The sequence below is a fragment of the Tyto alba genome, unplaced genomic scaffold (assembly GCF_018691265.1).
Source record: "Tyto alba isolate M040663 unplaced genomic scaffold, T.alba_DEE_v4.0 Super-Scaffold_38, whole genome shotgun sequence".
NCBI classification, from domain to species: Eukaryota; Metazoa; Chordata; class Aves; order Strigiformes; family Tytonidae; genus Tyto; species Tyto alba.
Window position 1 is genome coordinate 3,023,252 of NW_024881313.1, and position 15,898 is coordinate 3,039,149.

At 43.6% G+C, this 15,898-nt stretch overlaps 1 protein-coding gene across 1 annotated transcript; it reads left to right on the top strand.

Annotated features, from left to right (window-relative positions):
• Window positions 1-3: 3 nt before the first annotated feature.
• Window positions 4-3,019, top strand: DPH3 (diphthamide biosynthesis 3). Its single transcript, XM_032991506.2, has 3 exons — window positions 4-173; window positions 289-363; window positions 855-3,019. The coding sequence occupies exons 1-3, from the start codon at window positions 66-68 to the stop codon at window positions 918-920; spliced, it is 249 nt and encodes an 82-aa protein (XP_032847397.2). The 5' UTR covers window positions 4-65; the 3' UTR covers window positions 921-3,019.
• Window positions 3,020-15,898: the final 12,879 nt, after the last annotated feature.

The window sequence follows — 15,898 nt, forward strand, 5'->3', positions numbered from 1 at the left end:
TGCGTCTTCCTCCCCCTCCCCTCCCCCCCGGCGCGTGCGCCTCTGCGTCTTCCTCCCCCGCCGCCATGTCGGTGTTCCACGATGAGGTGGAGATCGAGGACTTCGAGTACGACGAGGAGACCGAGACCTACAGCTACCCGTGCCCCTGCGGGGACCGCTTCCTCATCACGCGGGTAACGGCGGCCGGGCAGGGGCGGCGGGGGAAGCGGGGGACGCGGCGTTTAGGCCGCGGTCCCGCCGCCGCTCGCCGCCCGTGGGTCGGTGACCGCTCTCCGGGGGGTTTTGCAGGAGGACCTGGAGAACGGCGAGGACGTGGCCACCTGCCCCAGCTGCTCCCTGATCCTGCGCGTCATTTACGACCAGGTGGGTGCGGGAGCGGGGCTGGCGGGGGCGGTTGCGGCCGGCGTCCCCCGAGCCGAGTTCGGCTCGCCATCCCCTGAAGAAGGCGCGGCGGCAGCTTTCGGAAGCCCCTGCGAGCGCCGGATTGGGGTTGTGTGAGCTGGCGGCCTTTTTATCCGTGGTGACCGGCTGCTGCCTTATGTCTTGTTTTTCTGGCCTCCGTCTCCTGCCGTGTTTGAGCTCTGAAGCACGCCTGCTTGGGTGAGCGTGGGGTGGAACACAAACAAAGCAATTTCAGTGACATTCAGATCTGTCCGTGACACGGGTAGCCTTGCCAGCTAGCCTAGTATTTTTTTTTTTTATCTGGTAGGAGCTTTATAGCTTTCATGTTTTGGGAGGCAGATTCATACCACTTATACCCAGGCTAGAAAACAAAATGGCTACCTGGTGTTTTTTGAGGGAGAGGAGATCCAGAAATAATGAAAGTCAATTAAAACTCTGCTTGCTGTCTTTAGGAGCAGTTCATGCGTGATGAAGTCATTGCAGAACCTTTGACAAACAAGGAGTTGATTAAGTGCTGATGAATACATCATGAACTGGTGCTGCTTTAGAATAAGAAAGGATGGGGATGGCAACTGTGGAAAGAGACATGGTCGTCCTGGAAGTGCTCGCTGCTGTGAGATGCAAGTGCAATAACTGGCTGTCTTCATAAGTTGAATGCAAATTTGCTGGGACATCAAACACATGATGGGTTTTGTTCAAAAGGGTTTTATACGTTTTAAAAAAAAACCCATGTAAGTTGCCATATGTATTCCAGAAGACTTGAGGATTATGAACCTAACTGACAGCAACTCAATATACAGAAGAAGTTGTGGAGTTGTGAAATTACATTTATTTAGAGGTGGCTTCTTAGCCTGTGGAGAAAAGCAAGCTTTGTGTGGGCATATACCAGTGTGAAACGGCATAGAGAGATGAAATATTGGGAGACAAAATTTAGAAGTCCCTAGGACATAATGCCATACAGAATTACAGTTTTGACACCGTGTGGTGTTGCCCAGGATGTGGGCTTGTGTACTTCCAGCCCATACTGCATATGGGGAAAACTAAGAGACCCAGAACCAATGCTGTTGGCAAATTGGTTTTACTGTTGTAAGCGCGAAGGTGCGTTTGTATTTATATTGGCAGTGGGTGGGGGCAACACCTGAGGTGGGCAAATTTGTTTCTTAAATTGCAGTTGCTTAGAAACAGCTTTGGTAGTTGCTGTTATCAAATGACTCTCTGACAAAATAGTGATATACTTCTTGGGGTGTTGTGTGAAATTAAACAAAAGGAGTCGAACATTTTGCCCCTGCAAAGCTAGTAATGTGCAAATGGACCTGAACTTGGATTGTGATCTATGTGTATTTTCTCAACAACTTTGATGTGACTGTTGCAGCAAATATAAAATGGGCTGCAGTTCTTTGTGCCATTTGTAGGAGTATGTTTGCTGAATTTCTCAGTCTTCCTTTTTTAGGTTCTGTCACTTCCTGAATAGGACAGGCACAGATTTCACTTAAGAAAAATGAATTTTTTGGGGTAGAAAAAGAGTTGGAAGAATATACTTCAAAGTACATTGATTCCAAGACTACTTCTTGTATTACGAGTCACTGCATTTAAATACCTGTTTAAAATTATGGACATTCATGTGTTTTAGTAGGATTTGACATCTGTGAAGTTAAATTTTGGGAAAAATACTTGTGTAGAGTTTATATAATTATTTTACTTTAGGCACTAAAGATAAGCAGGTTGTACTGACCTTGAATTTAACTATTTTTGTTCTTACAACATTCTGTGAATGTTGAAGAAGAATATTCTAATTATTTATGAAAAAGAAAAAAAAAGGAAAAAAAAAAAAAAAAAAGGAAGAAAGCTACAACTTATGCACAACTGTCTTGGTTTGGGCTGGAAGACCTCTTCCCTGATACCAAAAAAAAACCCACCACTCCCTCAAACCCAGGACAACAACTTGGAGTGTTTTCACCAGAAGGTGGCACTCATGTTACTTCGATATCAGTGCTTTTTAAAAAAAAAAAAAAAAAAAGGCAGGCTGTGGTACTTCGGTTAGCTACATCTTATCAAATATTTATTTTGATTATTTAAATAAAGATATTTAAGAATCCACCAGTGGTTATAATGGACCATTGCTTATTCTGTTTGTGCACCAGACACAATGGTTTCTAGAGCTGTTGGGTTGCTGCTGTGGTCATGATAGTGGAATTTCTTCAGGTTAGCAAATAAAAAGTGTTTCAGTCTGTCTATAGACGTTATAAAGCAAATCTACAGGAACCCCTTTTGAGATCCTGTTCAAATTCATACCGCATAAATATCTTAAGGATTTTTCCACAAGTATTTTACTCAGTTTTATGTAAGTTTCAAGCGGAACACCAGGGAATGTGTACTCTGATGTAATTATATCAACGTAAATTGCCAGGTGTAGCATCTCTAAACGTGCATAGATTTTTACCCAAGTAATGTGACCAGATTTCACTTTATAATGAAGGTAGGGCACTGTCATAAAGACTTCTGTGACACTTGCGTAAAGAATTATCTATACTCCTTATGGTTGAATTCCTCCATGGCTATAAAAAGTGTTAATGACTTGAATTTTACTTGGTGTGTGCTAATACAAGCTTTGAAGTGATTCTCTGCAGTGTTCCTTGCTCATCTAAAATAGTGGTAGTGGCTGTTTTAGCAAAATTACAGATTTCATTATATCAGTTGGGACTGTCAGTGCTCAAGGTTTCATGATAAACATATCCTTACCAAGTATGAATAGGATCCAAGCTGTATAATGCAATTTTTATCCACATTAAAATTATTTGGTTACATAGCATATATCAAAACTTTATATTAAAGTGTGCATTGTGTTTGCTTTTCTGGAGCTTTTTTACAGCATAACAACAGCAAAGTCTTGTGGCTGACTCTTGTAGAAGGATGTGGCCACATTTGCCTGCATAAACTGCTCTGAACTGCAGTGTCTTGATCTCAAGGCAGTAGTTGTCCCCAAAAAAGGAGGCAGAACAAGGATGGATGTTGTGTATCTCTCTCTTTTTGTTGCCCTTTAGGAATCTGAGAGATGTTTAAAAACTGTTGAGCTCTTCTGTTGCTTTCCCTCCTCGTGCTCTGCAGAGAGGAGTAGAGTTCTGTAGCAACAGTTCATCCTTTATGAAAGCTCAGCAGTGCTAAAGCCAAAGAGCTGCCCACTTCTGTGTTTTGCTAACTTGTAAGAAGCTTTTGACTCCAGTGACTGCAATCAGCTTTTTAAAAATTCTTCCATACTGTATAATTCCAAACCACCAGTTGATGTAATCCAAGTAACCCACCAGAAATGTTTCTCTTCAGGAATTCAGTCACAAGGTTTTTTTCACGGCACCACAGACCGTTGCGCAGCGTGCAGGCCCTTTATGCATTACTTGTGTATTACTTGTTCTTCAAAACCAATGGTTCACTTGTCTTCTAAAAAGGCAGTTGTGTAGGGCACAGAGAAGCCTTTTGCTTGCTGTTTGTATCTGCCAAGCAGATTGATTGATTATGTATTTGATTAGGTCCTGGACTCTGCGCAGGGGAGGCCAGTGTGATGAAAACAGCATCCTGGGAACATTAATGGAGTAAGTCGTGTTTACTAGAGATTAGAGAGGGTGGAACAATTTATGATCAATGTCAGATATTCAGGCTCTGAAATTGCTAACACTGTTAAACACCACTAAACTCCTGTATAATATTGAAAACAAGTAATACACTAATGCCACGACTATGGGAAGATATGGAAGATAATTTGCTCTTTATTAAACTGAAGAGGCTCAGCTTCTCTGAACAATCTGATTCTTGTTTGCATTTCAGAGAAGCTTGCTGAGAAGGTCATGCACTTTTGGCTCATTGTATACCAGTGATACACATAATTAGTTTTGAATAGTTGCTCTAGAAGTCTGTGACAGAGACCCTGGACCTCCAAGAGCTGAGGTCATTAGGCCACCAATTTCAGCTGCTGCACTTGTTCCGTTTATCTGTATGTTGGGGAAGTTGTAACGTCCTAGAGGACCCTTATATAAATACCTTGACATTTCTTCCTTCCATCATGATTTTTAATTTTGATTCTCAGGACCAGTCAAAAAAGAGATGTCCTTTGCAGAACACGAGTTAATAAAGATCGTTACATTACCAGGTCTATCTACCAAGAAGCAGATGCTGATTAATTTCAAATAAACTGTCAAAATTTTAGTTAAGGAAGTGAACTGGCAACTGTGTATTGTCACTAAGAAAAACAGTTCCCGCATATCCCATTTCCATCTCTATTTCAGTTCAATGTTCAGATCAGGCTAACTGTAGGGCTCGGTATTAGTTACACTGAAAACTTACTGAAATGTCTTTACAAATAGGATTTATTGAGATATTTAGCATAGTCACTAGTGTTTGCTGTGATTGTTCTCCTAGCACAGTTCCTTGCGGATTGATTTGTCTTTATATTTAGTTAGGACATAGCTTTGATTCTGCTTCTTGGTGACTTAAAATGCTGATTTCTTAATGCCTCTCCATAGTAGCTGTGGCAGGGAGGATCCAGAGGATCCTGTGTAACTGTGGAGATGCTGGACTCATCCGCCCCGAAACCGGTCACACCTTCTGAGTGACAGAGGCAACAACTGACAGAAGCTGTGCCAAGCTGGGCGACAGCTCTCACAGTGTCACCTGTGGCTGGGGGCCGCACGGGACTAACCGAAAGGGTAAAAGCTTAAGCCACCTGTCATCACTCCTTCCCCTCCCCCTTGCTGTCACCATTTCGAGCTGTTAGCATAGCAGGTCACCTCTCCAAAACTCTTGGCAGCTCACCGGTCCAGCGCAGGCTTCCCCTCGTACCGTGGAAAATGATTGCCCTGCTGTTGGCCCTGCCAGCTGAGAGCTGCTGGCTCCGAAGGCGAGGTGGTGTGCGAGGGGCAGCGCCAGCTGGGACTTCCAGAGAGTTCTTCAGAGCTCTACCTGAGTGGATTTTTTTCTTTTACTTTTTTTTTCTGAGCCAAAACCTTGATCGCAGCGTCCACCGGTGGTGCACCGAGGCAGGAATAGCCCTGTGAGCCCTCACTCTTTGCTTTCAATGTTCACCCTTGTTCTTGGCATTCTTTGTCTTTCCTCTCCATAGAAAAGGGAGGAGCTCTGCCACTATTTGGTGATCTAAGGGAATAATTCAAAATACGTGTGATACTGGTATTGGCAACTGTGTAATCGAAAAGGAAACTCTTGGGACCCCCAAATAACGGGTAATTGTGACACAATTCCGAAGGAAGCAACTAGACTAATTCAAGAGTATTATGATCTTATGCCTGCTCTCTTCCTTCTGGTGGAAAATTAATTTAATTTGCATTCATGGAGTAGTAATTTTAATTCATTAATATTTGCCCTATATATATATATTGCTAACTAAGCATCTTTTCTTTTTACTCCATATTTTCAGTTGTTGTGTGATTAATACAGTGTAACTTTCAATGTTCCATTTTCTTCTCAGAGTCACTTCCCCAACAGATTTTCAGTCAGCTCACTGATGTTGTTGAAACCAAACTGTCAAAATTTATGAGCTGGGCCCCTGAAGATCCTAATTTTGTCTTGAAACTGTAGTATTAAAACACAATTTTAAATTTATTCTTTCATATTGAAGCTTTTAGGGATCATGTTTTCATTTTGCTACCAAGATTTTTGTTTTATAGTGGTCGTTTTTTCAGGTTTTTTTTTGTTTTTTTTTTTTTTTTTTATTATTATTAAAATCAAAGCTAAGATCTTTATCATGTTATTTGAATGCTGAAGCTGTTGCTTTAGGGAAAGATCCAACTATCAAGACTCGGGGTAAAATCAACAGGAGCTGGCAGAACATTGACCCAGGAGTCACTCCTTCAGGGCCCTCTTTGGGCTCCCTGGCAAATGTTTTTACTTTGATCAGAGTTGTAGTCCTTCTAGACAAGTCAGAAAGCAACTTCTTGACGTGTTCGTTATTTCAAGCAAAAGTTATTCCCGTCCACCAGAATGCTAAATAGTCGCAACATTTCTGAGCATAATCTTTTGTGCATAGTGCTGTGGTGTTTACACAAAATACAAGTGTCTGGTATAATCTTAGGAAGAATTAACTATTTCACACTCCCTAGGAAAAAATTACATTTTTCAAGGGAGTTTCTTTTTTGACTTTTAAATACGTTGAAATTGATACTGCTTAAGAGTTCTCATTTCTGCACGTCTGTGATCACAGGCCTGTTGCTGTTTCTTTCTGTGGAAATTGTGTACCTATGCAAAACCAACGCAAACATCTTCTGGTATTTATTTTATCTTTCAGACAATAGCGAGACTGGTGAGCTCCAACTCAGCTTTGTATACTGCAGCATAAATTTATCATTGTGTATCACACCATAGCAGGGGTTAGAACTGATTTTGTAGTTTGTGACAGATTTTTAAGATTGTTTCATTTCATTAAATTGAGAAGAAAGTAGATAAAATATGAATCTGACATTATCCTACCTTTTCTCTCGTTATGGTGGAATATATCTGACATATTATGTCAGCAGAGGCTTCTGTGACCCCCAGTGCACTGCGTAGCTGTTACCACATTGGAGGATGCTGGTGTACATCCCTTAGCTTGACAAGGAGAACCAGACTCTGAATTTAGATGTGAAAACAGTGTGGAGGCAGAGGTGAGGACAAACCGCCTCTCAGAGTGCCACTTCAGAGCCAGTAAAGAAAGTTTCTGGCCTAGAGGCTGAGGTGAACTGTGGCAGCAGAACAGGTAAGTGCATCAGAGCAGAACTGGCTGTCCCAGCACAGACCAGGGGTCCTCCTGGTCCCCCCCTGTCCCCAGCACTGCCCTGCAGCTGGTGAAGAGCCTCATAATGACCAGGGCGAGCACGTGGGGGTATTTCCACAGAACGCCTTACCACACAATTTGTAAGTCATGGACTTTTTGAGACTGATGATTGTGCGTTTCATAACATAAATATGTACTTCTATGAATTAGGCTAATCACTTTTTGAATCCACAACTCAAAATCCACTGCATCCCATGGAAAGGAATTACACAATTTAAGCACACTTTGTGAAGAGACATCTCTTTTTGCTTGTTTTGAACGTAATGCTCTCTAGTTCATTTGAAGACGCTTTTGGGGTAGGAATAGAGTTTTCTGCTCTCTCCTCTCTATCCTACTGAGTGTTAAGATATTCTTCTTATCTCCCCTCAATTATTTCTTCTTCCAGCCTGTAAAGTCCTTGTTTAGTGGGCCGCTCTCCACACAGGAGCTGCTCCAACCTGGGGTTGTCTCTGTTGCCTTCTCTGAACCTTGCGCAGCTCTCCTGCACCATTTTTGAGAGGGAGGGAGATAAGAACTGTGCGCAGTCCTAGACACAGGTGCATCATCCATACGTCAGCATAGTAATATTTGTTCTCTGTTCTGCTCTTTATTTTCCAAAAATTCCTCACGTGATGTGGCTTTTTGGCAATTGCTGAGCACTAGGCTGGCATTGTCCTAGAACTAATATTTCAGTAAAGGAAAAACCTTTTAGAATCTAAGCCTCAGAATAACCATGTCTTTCTCCTCCTTACTCTTACTCATGGTCTAGGTGTCGTTTAGAAGACGAGGTGATCTGAGTCAGGTATCCTGAGCTCTCAGGTGACCTTTCTTGCGGGTCCCTCCCAGCCATTGTTCTACCACAACCTCTGATGGCAACTGATGAAGGCCTGCAAGCTCCGTGCATTTTGGTGGGGCTGTCCCAGACTGGTTAACCCTCCCCTCCTCCCATCATTTGGCTGGCTTTATTTGCTTAGTGTTATAATTTGTTACTTCCTTCCACGTTCTTTTTATTTAGCCATATTGCACTTCTTACGTGGCTTCATCTCTTTCCTCAAAGCCACATCAGTGTGCTTCTTGTATTTCCTTGTCTTTCCCAGTGGCTTTCCTGATAGGTATCTGAGTTTTCCAGGTGGTGAAGCCTTTTACTGGAGTTGGTGGAGTGTTTCAATGTGGGATTTCTTTAAATTTGAATACACCGTATTTAGTTTTCTAAAAGGAGTGTGAATGCTGCCCAAGATGTACATATAAAATAGTGCCCTTTTTGAAAGGGCAAAGAATATTTTTTTCATTCGGATCTACTATTTCTTTGTAGCTTCATTTTCTGATACTGGCCTGGGGGACAGGGGTGGGGGGAAGTCTTATCCTGAATAAATCATGAGTGGTGAATGTGATAGAGTGAAGAATTCTTGCTTTTCCTTTTGAAGAAGAGGTTAATTATAACTCACAGCCTCTCTCCTCTTGCAGAAGTACTCAAGATAAAGCTATTTCTTGGAAGAATACCCTTAGGAAGTTAGTGACCTAGAATGAGCTTGGCATAGAATTGCCTTTTAGCCTTAACTGTGATATTCACTGCTGCGATCTCCATACACAAATAGTTTTTGACAGGCTTTGCAAACAGCCTGAGGTCAGAGCCTTCGAGCTTTCCTTGGGCAAATAAAAGCTGTGGAGTCAGGAACTTAATCCGTTTCTTGTTGAGACAAGCAGCAAAATTCCCCAACCCTGGGATGGTGCGTAGTGGGGCGCCAAGACTATTTTAAATGTCCCTTGATAGAAGGCCCAGGGGAAAGCAGCAGGCAATGGCACACTAAGCTGGCATCCTCCCTTGGACATCAGAATCTGTTTCTGTGGCCCCTGTACCTCCTCTGCAAGCTGCTAAGCAATCTAGAAATGTGGGTTTGATGTGGAAGCAAGGCTGGGCGGGAGGGGGGGCTGAGACCCAAACCTTTCCGAGGCGGATTTCCTCTGTCTGCACACTGAGGGGCAGCCGGGGGGGATGCGTCGGTGCAGGGCCCACCTCCTCCTGCTTATGAGCGGGAGGATTTTTCTCCCCACTCCAGCTGTTTGTTCAGGCACTCATCTCAGAATTTGTTTCTTGCTGGGTAAAGCTAGCAAGTGGCCTGGCAGTTTGGGCTGCGTGGTTATCCCCGGTGCGTACAGCAACTGAGGGATGATGTATAGAAGATACACACTGGAAGAATTGAATCTGGTCCCTACAAAACACTCTGATCTTTGCAAATCTTTTTTTTTTTTTTTTTTTTTCCTTGATGGTTTCTTCAAGTCTGGGATTTTCATAACTGAAGGAGAGAATTCAAATAAATCAGCAGCTGGAGAAAACTCCAAACAACTGCAGTCAATCTTTCTCAGTGTTTTAAACTAATAGACCCCCTTCTCAAGATATTATGCCTAATAGGATTTGCTTGTGCTTTCTCAGCCAGAGAATTTCTGTCAGTACCTCTGCCAAGTGCGTGGTCTCACGGAGGGAGGATTTGATAGTGATCCAGGTTAAGCCAGCCTCTTCATTCAGAGACAATGACTGCCAGCCCCACACAGACTGCAGCGGGGCCACCCAAATGTCGAGTTTCCATTGAGGAAGGCCAAGTTCCCCACACTCTTTTTATTTTTGCAACTGTAGCAGGGCCGTGTCCTTGGTTTCTTTCCATGCCAAATAAAGCGTCTGCACATTTTGTCTGGTTTGGTTTTGTTCAGTTGAGGTGTTTATATACCAGGAGCACCTGCAAAAATAATGGTCTGAAGAAAGGGATTCATTTCTGACCGGTTAATCAAGCAGAGGAATGAGGAATTATCATGGTAGATCTGTGAACACGTTTGCAGGTTGCCTTGCAGGGGCAGCTTGCGAAGATTAAACTGGCTGGGGATATTCTGATCCCAAGGCACGGAGTAGCCTGTGAGACATGGCTAATATAAAATACTCCGAGGCAGATCCTGCCATCCAGCACAGCCGCGTAAATCTGGAGTAACTCGGGCTGCTTTGGGGCTGTTACTTCAGATCCACTTCACCCAACAGAAGGGCAGAATTTAAATGAATTACCCATGAACAGAGGATAAAGCACATGTGCAGTAAATTGATAAATTTCTGGGTTTTCTGCCCTTCGTGACTCTCATAAATATTTCAGGTTCATTCTGATAGTTGCTTCGCCGCGTCAGCCAAAAGATCAGACCTGGCAAGTGCGTTTTGGTGTCATTCACATCTGAGGCTGTTCTGGCTCGGGGTGAGGCAGAATGACAGACATAACCCTGATTTCTGCGTGTGAGGCTGTCCCCTCCAGAGCCGCATTTGAAGTGCCACGAGGCACATTCTGTGACTGCTCTTGGTCAGATACAGCTCCTGTTCTGTATTTTTTTATCTCTTGCCGAACTGAACAGTAGGTAGGAGAGAGCAGAAGCAATTTAAAATCCATAAAAATCAGTTTGGTCCAAAAATGCCAAGTGAAGCATTTTATTCTGAAGAAGACAGTATAAAATATCATAGTATTTTTCAACCCTGCACAATCCCTCCATGCAGGCTGGCACTTGACGCCGATCTGTGAGCAGTTTCGGTTCTTCCAAAACTTCATTTTTCAGGGCAGTGAGCAGTGAGTCTGATTTCTCTCTTTTGTACATTTCTGCTGGATTTTCTAGTCACTTGTTCAGCAGCTCTGCAATCTCTATTACAATGCCCTCCAGATGTAGGATACCTGATGAGAATCAGCCCCCATCACCGTAACTTGCTTCATGAGGTCAGGCTGTTGGCCCCACCACCCGATGCACCGGAACACACGGCTGCTGTGTTACACCCACTCGTGATGCTCCTGACCCCTTGTGCAACGCTGAGGAGCAAAATGCCTCAGCAAGATTGGAAGAGCTACGTTCACGCCTGGAGGCACAGTGACCGTTGAGAAACATCCTTTTCAGAAAATCTGAAACTACTCAGTTTTAGTGTTCTACTCTCCTACTGAGTCCGCTGTCATATTTTAAACCTGTCAAATATGTTTTATCAATGTGAAATACTGTTTACTTTTGCTCATTCTTGCACTGTCCAGATCTTTACTATGCGGACTCTTTGCAGTGTTTTCCCCCAGGTGTAGCATATTGTAATTCATTGCTCGTGACTGTCAAGAAATGACAATTCCAAGACTGCCCATAGTTCACAATACAGTTACTTTGCTGGTGGAAATTCCATCATTTTTCTCATTATAGCCAGTCCAGCAAAAAGGAACCGGAAAGCTAAGCAAGATGAGCCTCTCAAATGGGTCAGGGAGGAAACCGCAAGTATAGATTTGTGCATATATCTGACAAGTCCAGCCAGAAAAAAAGAAATCTTTGTCTCAGTAGAACAGATGACCACCTGCACGTTGTCACAGCCTGAGAAATAACCTCCTCCGTCTTGCCACTTCTCCTGCTGTTACGTGCTCTGCTGTGTTCCCCATGAGCATTGTCTTTCTGTTGCCAAAATCAAGAAAGAAAGGATATGACTCTCCTGTGTTCTTGTTGGATGTAAACTTTGTCCACATCTAGGGGTTTTATTAATTTTACTCTTTACTTTGCAGGTGTGTTCTAAACATTTTTAATAATTGCACTGATGAGACCTAGTACAGGAGCAGGTATAAATTGCTCTTGCTCTTCCTTGCAGCTTAATATTCTCAGTTCAGAGGGGGAAATCACCGGCCTGGAAGAACTAGGTCCCCACAAGGTAGGGCATTTTAATGGTGCTGCCACAGCTAGAATTGTCTGGCTAAGGGCTGCAGAGAAAAAAACAGCAGGTTTTTGTTATTAAATGTCAAAATGAGGATTATCTGGAGGGACGGAGTTTCATGGTCTGCAGTACATTTCCACATTTCCAGTGTTCATCGTGCCAAGAGTATTCTTCCTATTGAGAAACAGAAAGGTACAGGTTAAACCTGTTATCTACAGAGTCACCCTGAAACCCCATAATGAAATATCAATAATTGAGGATAGCTGTTTGCTAAAAAGATTACTGACAGGCATAAAGTAACAATCACCAGTAGCTATAAATGAATTTTATGTCTTGGATATTTTCCTGGCAGACTTTCAGTCTTTCATTAAGTTATACAGTAGCAGCCCTGGATTTGCACAACTTGTGCTCAGAAGAATAGTAGGAGGTTTTTTGGGGTGCCAGAAGGGAGAAAGGGTAGCTAGCTTTTTTTTTAAATCAGTGTACCATCATTTTCTTGGGTTAGCACAAAAACATACTTCCCTCCACATACAGAGAGCTCCATTTCAGTTTGTTCTTCTGCAGAATCCTGTATAAGAAGGAAAAAGATGAGATAACTCTTCCTGGAGAAAATCCAGACTGTTAATGAAAGGACTGGCATTTTGACATTAATTCCTTACTGCCTGGAGTTCATGGCCATACCGGTACTTCACGTCTTGCTTTCATGTTAAGAGCTTTCCAAGATGATCTCTACGAATGCATTTTTTTTTTTTTTTTTTTTTTTTTTTTCCCCTTGCCACTAGAGGTCCTAAAAATAATAAGGAAAGGAGGCACGAAGCACCCGTGTCTTTGACGCTAGAGCATTCTCACAAGGTGGACCTGGGTGTCGGGTCACCGGGACCTGCCGTGGGTGGCTGCCGGCGTGGGTCAGCGCTAGGCAGGCCGGGGGGACGGCGTCTGACTTGGACCCAAAAGATCAGCTTTGCCTCCGGTCCCGAGTGATTTTCGTGCATCCCTGCCCCCCCATCCCCGAGGAGTGGGAGGTCGGCTTTTCTTACACTTGGGCAATGCTCAGGGTAATTGGTCATGCCACCTGAGGTAGAGGATTGAGTTGTGGAGGAAGGCTCGGGCGGCTCAAATCTACCCAACAAGGCGGAATGCCAGCGGAAACCACGGGCGGGTCAGGCACCAGGGTCGGAAACAGCGGGGTGGCTACTGCGGCTGAACCAGCTTCAAGAACTTGGCTCTGGGCCCTTAATCCCCAGCCTCCTACTTTGTCCTTTCCCCTCCAGAGCTTGGTAGGGGGAGCTGAAAGTCAGCCCAGGTGCCGAGGAGAGCAGAGAGAGAGCAAATGGCCTGGATGGATGAAAACGTAGAGAAAAGCTTTCCCTGCCAGGCAGGCTGTTAGGAGCCAGCACTTGGGACGGAAACCTGAAGGCTGCTGTTACTGTTGTAGCCCTGTTGGGTGGTTGTTCTACAGCACTCTAGTGCTGTAAAAACAACTGGATGGACGTACTTGGGAATTGAAGTGAAATTCAGCTTTTCCCACTTGCCACTCTATTCTTTCCCTCTGTTAAAAATCGAATATTGATTCTCCTCATTCTGCTGAGTCTGCAGTCTGTGCTAACAGTGTAGTTGTTATAAACACGTTCGCTAGATTTGGCAAAGAAAATTCCAGCAAAGCAATATTTTATCAACATTTGCCAGCTTGTTGAAAGCAAGACAACCCAGAGGAAAACATTCTTTCTTACGATGGGGCGACAAGGAAGTGGAGCCCAGGACCCTGCCATGGGCAGCCTGGCCTGGGGACCTCTTTCCTCGTGCCCCTGGTGAGCATCCCGGCTCTGTTTCAGAGAGTAAAGGAAACACCAGGTCTTGTTCCACACTGGAAGCAAACCGAACTGAGAAGAAAGCTTGGAAATTCTGCAAAATGGAATTGCCACTCTCTGCCAAGCCTGAGCCTCCTGTTACAGTGTCTAATGTTGAATGAAAACGTAGGAAATACTAAATTTTTCAGAGAAGGCGGACATTTTCTTGTAATTAGAAAACTGTGGTCTTGTACTTATTTTGCTTATCAAGTTATTTTTCATGTCAAGACCTATTTTGTTTCACCCTTCCCTTTCATCACTGATTTAAGAGTTGTTCTTGGCACTAGGGAATCTTAAGAGTGCTGTCACGAGCTGCACGCAGGGGGTTGTTCCAACAGCAGGAACTGGAGCCGAACCCACTCGTTGTTTATACAAAACAAAAAGCCATTTCCTCAGCATCAGCACCAGGCTCCGTCCCCGGGGCTCTACGTGTGCGTGTCTACAGGGACACCACAGGCTGCCGGCGGTTTGTTGCGCTAGGAAACGAACGTTTCCTTTGCTTCTGCAAAGAAAGGAATCGGCAGCAAACTGCCCCGAAGGAGCGGCCCCTGCCACCGGCGGGGGAGCGCCACGGCAGCTGGTGGCCCATCAGCAAAGCTGCACGAAGTCGGGAAGCTTTCCTTGCTCGGTCGGATTAAACGGTCTTCTAGGCTGCAGGGTTTGCCGACTGATTTGTAAGTTAAAACAGCTCTTGGCACCACAGCCGGTGAGTTTTCGGCGGGGTAGGACACAGGCACAGATGGGGTGAGGTGACACAAAGCCAGTGTTTCAGACAGACAACTTGGGCAACGAGAATTTTGCTGCACAGCTTATTTTGAATTGACACGATGAGTTTTACGCATCTGCCCACTTGAGGTATTCAGGTTATGAAACTGTCTCTTTGTTCACTGCTTGGCTCTTGATTTCTAAGCAGGCAGAGCAGGCAGAGCGCGCTAATAAAAAGGAAAGAAAAAGAAGACAACACTAAAGCAATGAACTATCTTCTCTCTAGGACTGTTTCGCATTAAACATTTTGGTTCGGGTACAGCTTTTAACCACTTTTGGTTTGTTCAGCCATCCCAAACCATATGTATGTGGAGTGATTGACAGAATACACTGTTTGAAGCAGCCTCCCCATGGGTTGTACTCACATATAAATACCTGATGTTCTAAATCTTGAGAGATGAACTCCTGCTGCATCAAAGAACCAGCTGATTTTCATATCTGCGATTCAGTTTTTCATGTAAATGTCACATTAAAAAAGAGACTGTAAAAAAAAAAATGTTTTCACCTAATAGGATATTAAGAAGTTAAGAAACAATACTGTGGAAAAACATAATACGAAAGGATGTAATCCTTTAAAGCTCATTTATGCCTATAACCATATAAGTGACGTTATTAGTTTATTTTTTATCAGCCTGTAAGACTGATAGACTAATAAATATATGTCAAAGAATGGAGATGTGTGGCAGCGATCTTTTGAATAACTGCACGAAATATTTTAAAATATATTTAACATTCTTACATAATGCATATTTTAAAAAATTTGTTTTCAGTGTCTTCTCAATTTGTAACACAGAATTACCATTAGTGTAAATAAATATCATGATAGTATTACCAGAGGTCATGGACTTTAACAAAGGTCACAGTATACCTACTCAGAAATTGAATAATGTTTTCAGCCTTTAGGCTGGTCTGTACGTAACTTGGGCTCAAGCTAAAAAGAAGAACCTTACTAACAGTCCTGATAGCTGTATCTGTTCTGTATCATGGCAAATCTGGTGTAACTTTCTAGCCTACTCAGCAGAAAGATATAGAAGATTTATCGTTAATATTAGAGCTAGCATCTTCAAAATTCTGAAAATTTAAATTCTTATGCTGTTGGGACCAGATCCTGCTGTAACAGCTTCCTACACAGTGGGGTCTCCCAGTTTGTGAACAAAGAAGCAACCTTGGGGAAAAAATGGGCAGTTAGATGTGAGCGTATTTGAGGAAACCGCAGATGGTAGCAAGGGAGTTTGTTCCTGGCTGCCATCACTGTGCGTAAAGCCAGATCCGGGGGGAATCAGAAGCGCTGGGCGCTGGCGTTGGGCTCCTGGAGGGGATTTTAGCCCGGGGTACCCTTTGGATGATGTTCCTTCCACCTAACTCCAGTTGAAAAGCTACGCATGCCATCTAAATTAATCA

Excerpts from the sequence above, each read along its gene's own strand:
- DPH3 (XM_032991506.2), top strand. The coding sequence starts at position 66 with ATGTCGGTGTTCCACGATGAGGTGGAGATCGAGGACTTCGAGTACGAC. Across the intron at positions 174-288 it reads ACCGCTTCCTCATCACGCGG|GAGGACCTGGAGAACGGCGA; the intron begins GTAACGGCGGCC and ends GGGGTTTTGCAG. Across the intron at positions 364-854 it reads TGCGCGTCATTTACGACCAG|GAGCAGTTCATGCGTGATGA; the intron begins GTGGGTGCGGGA and ends TGCTGTCTTTAG.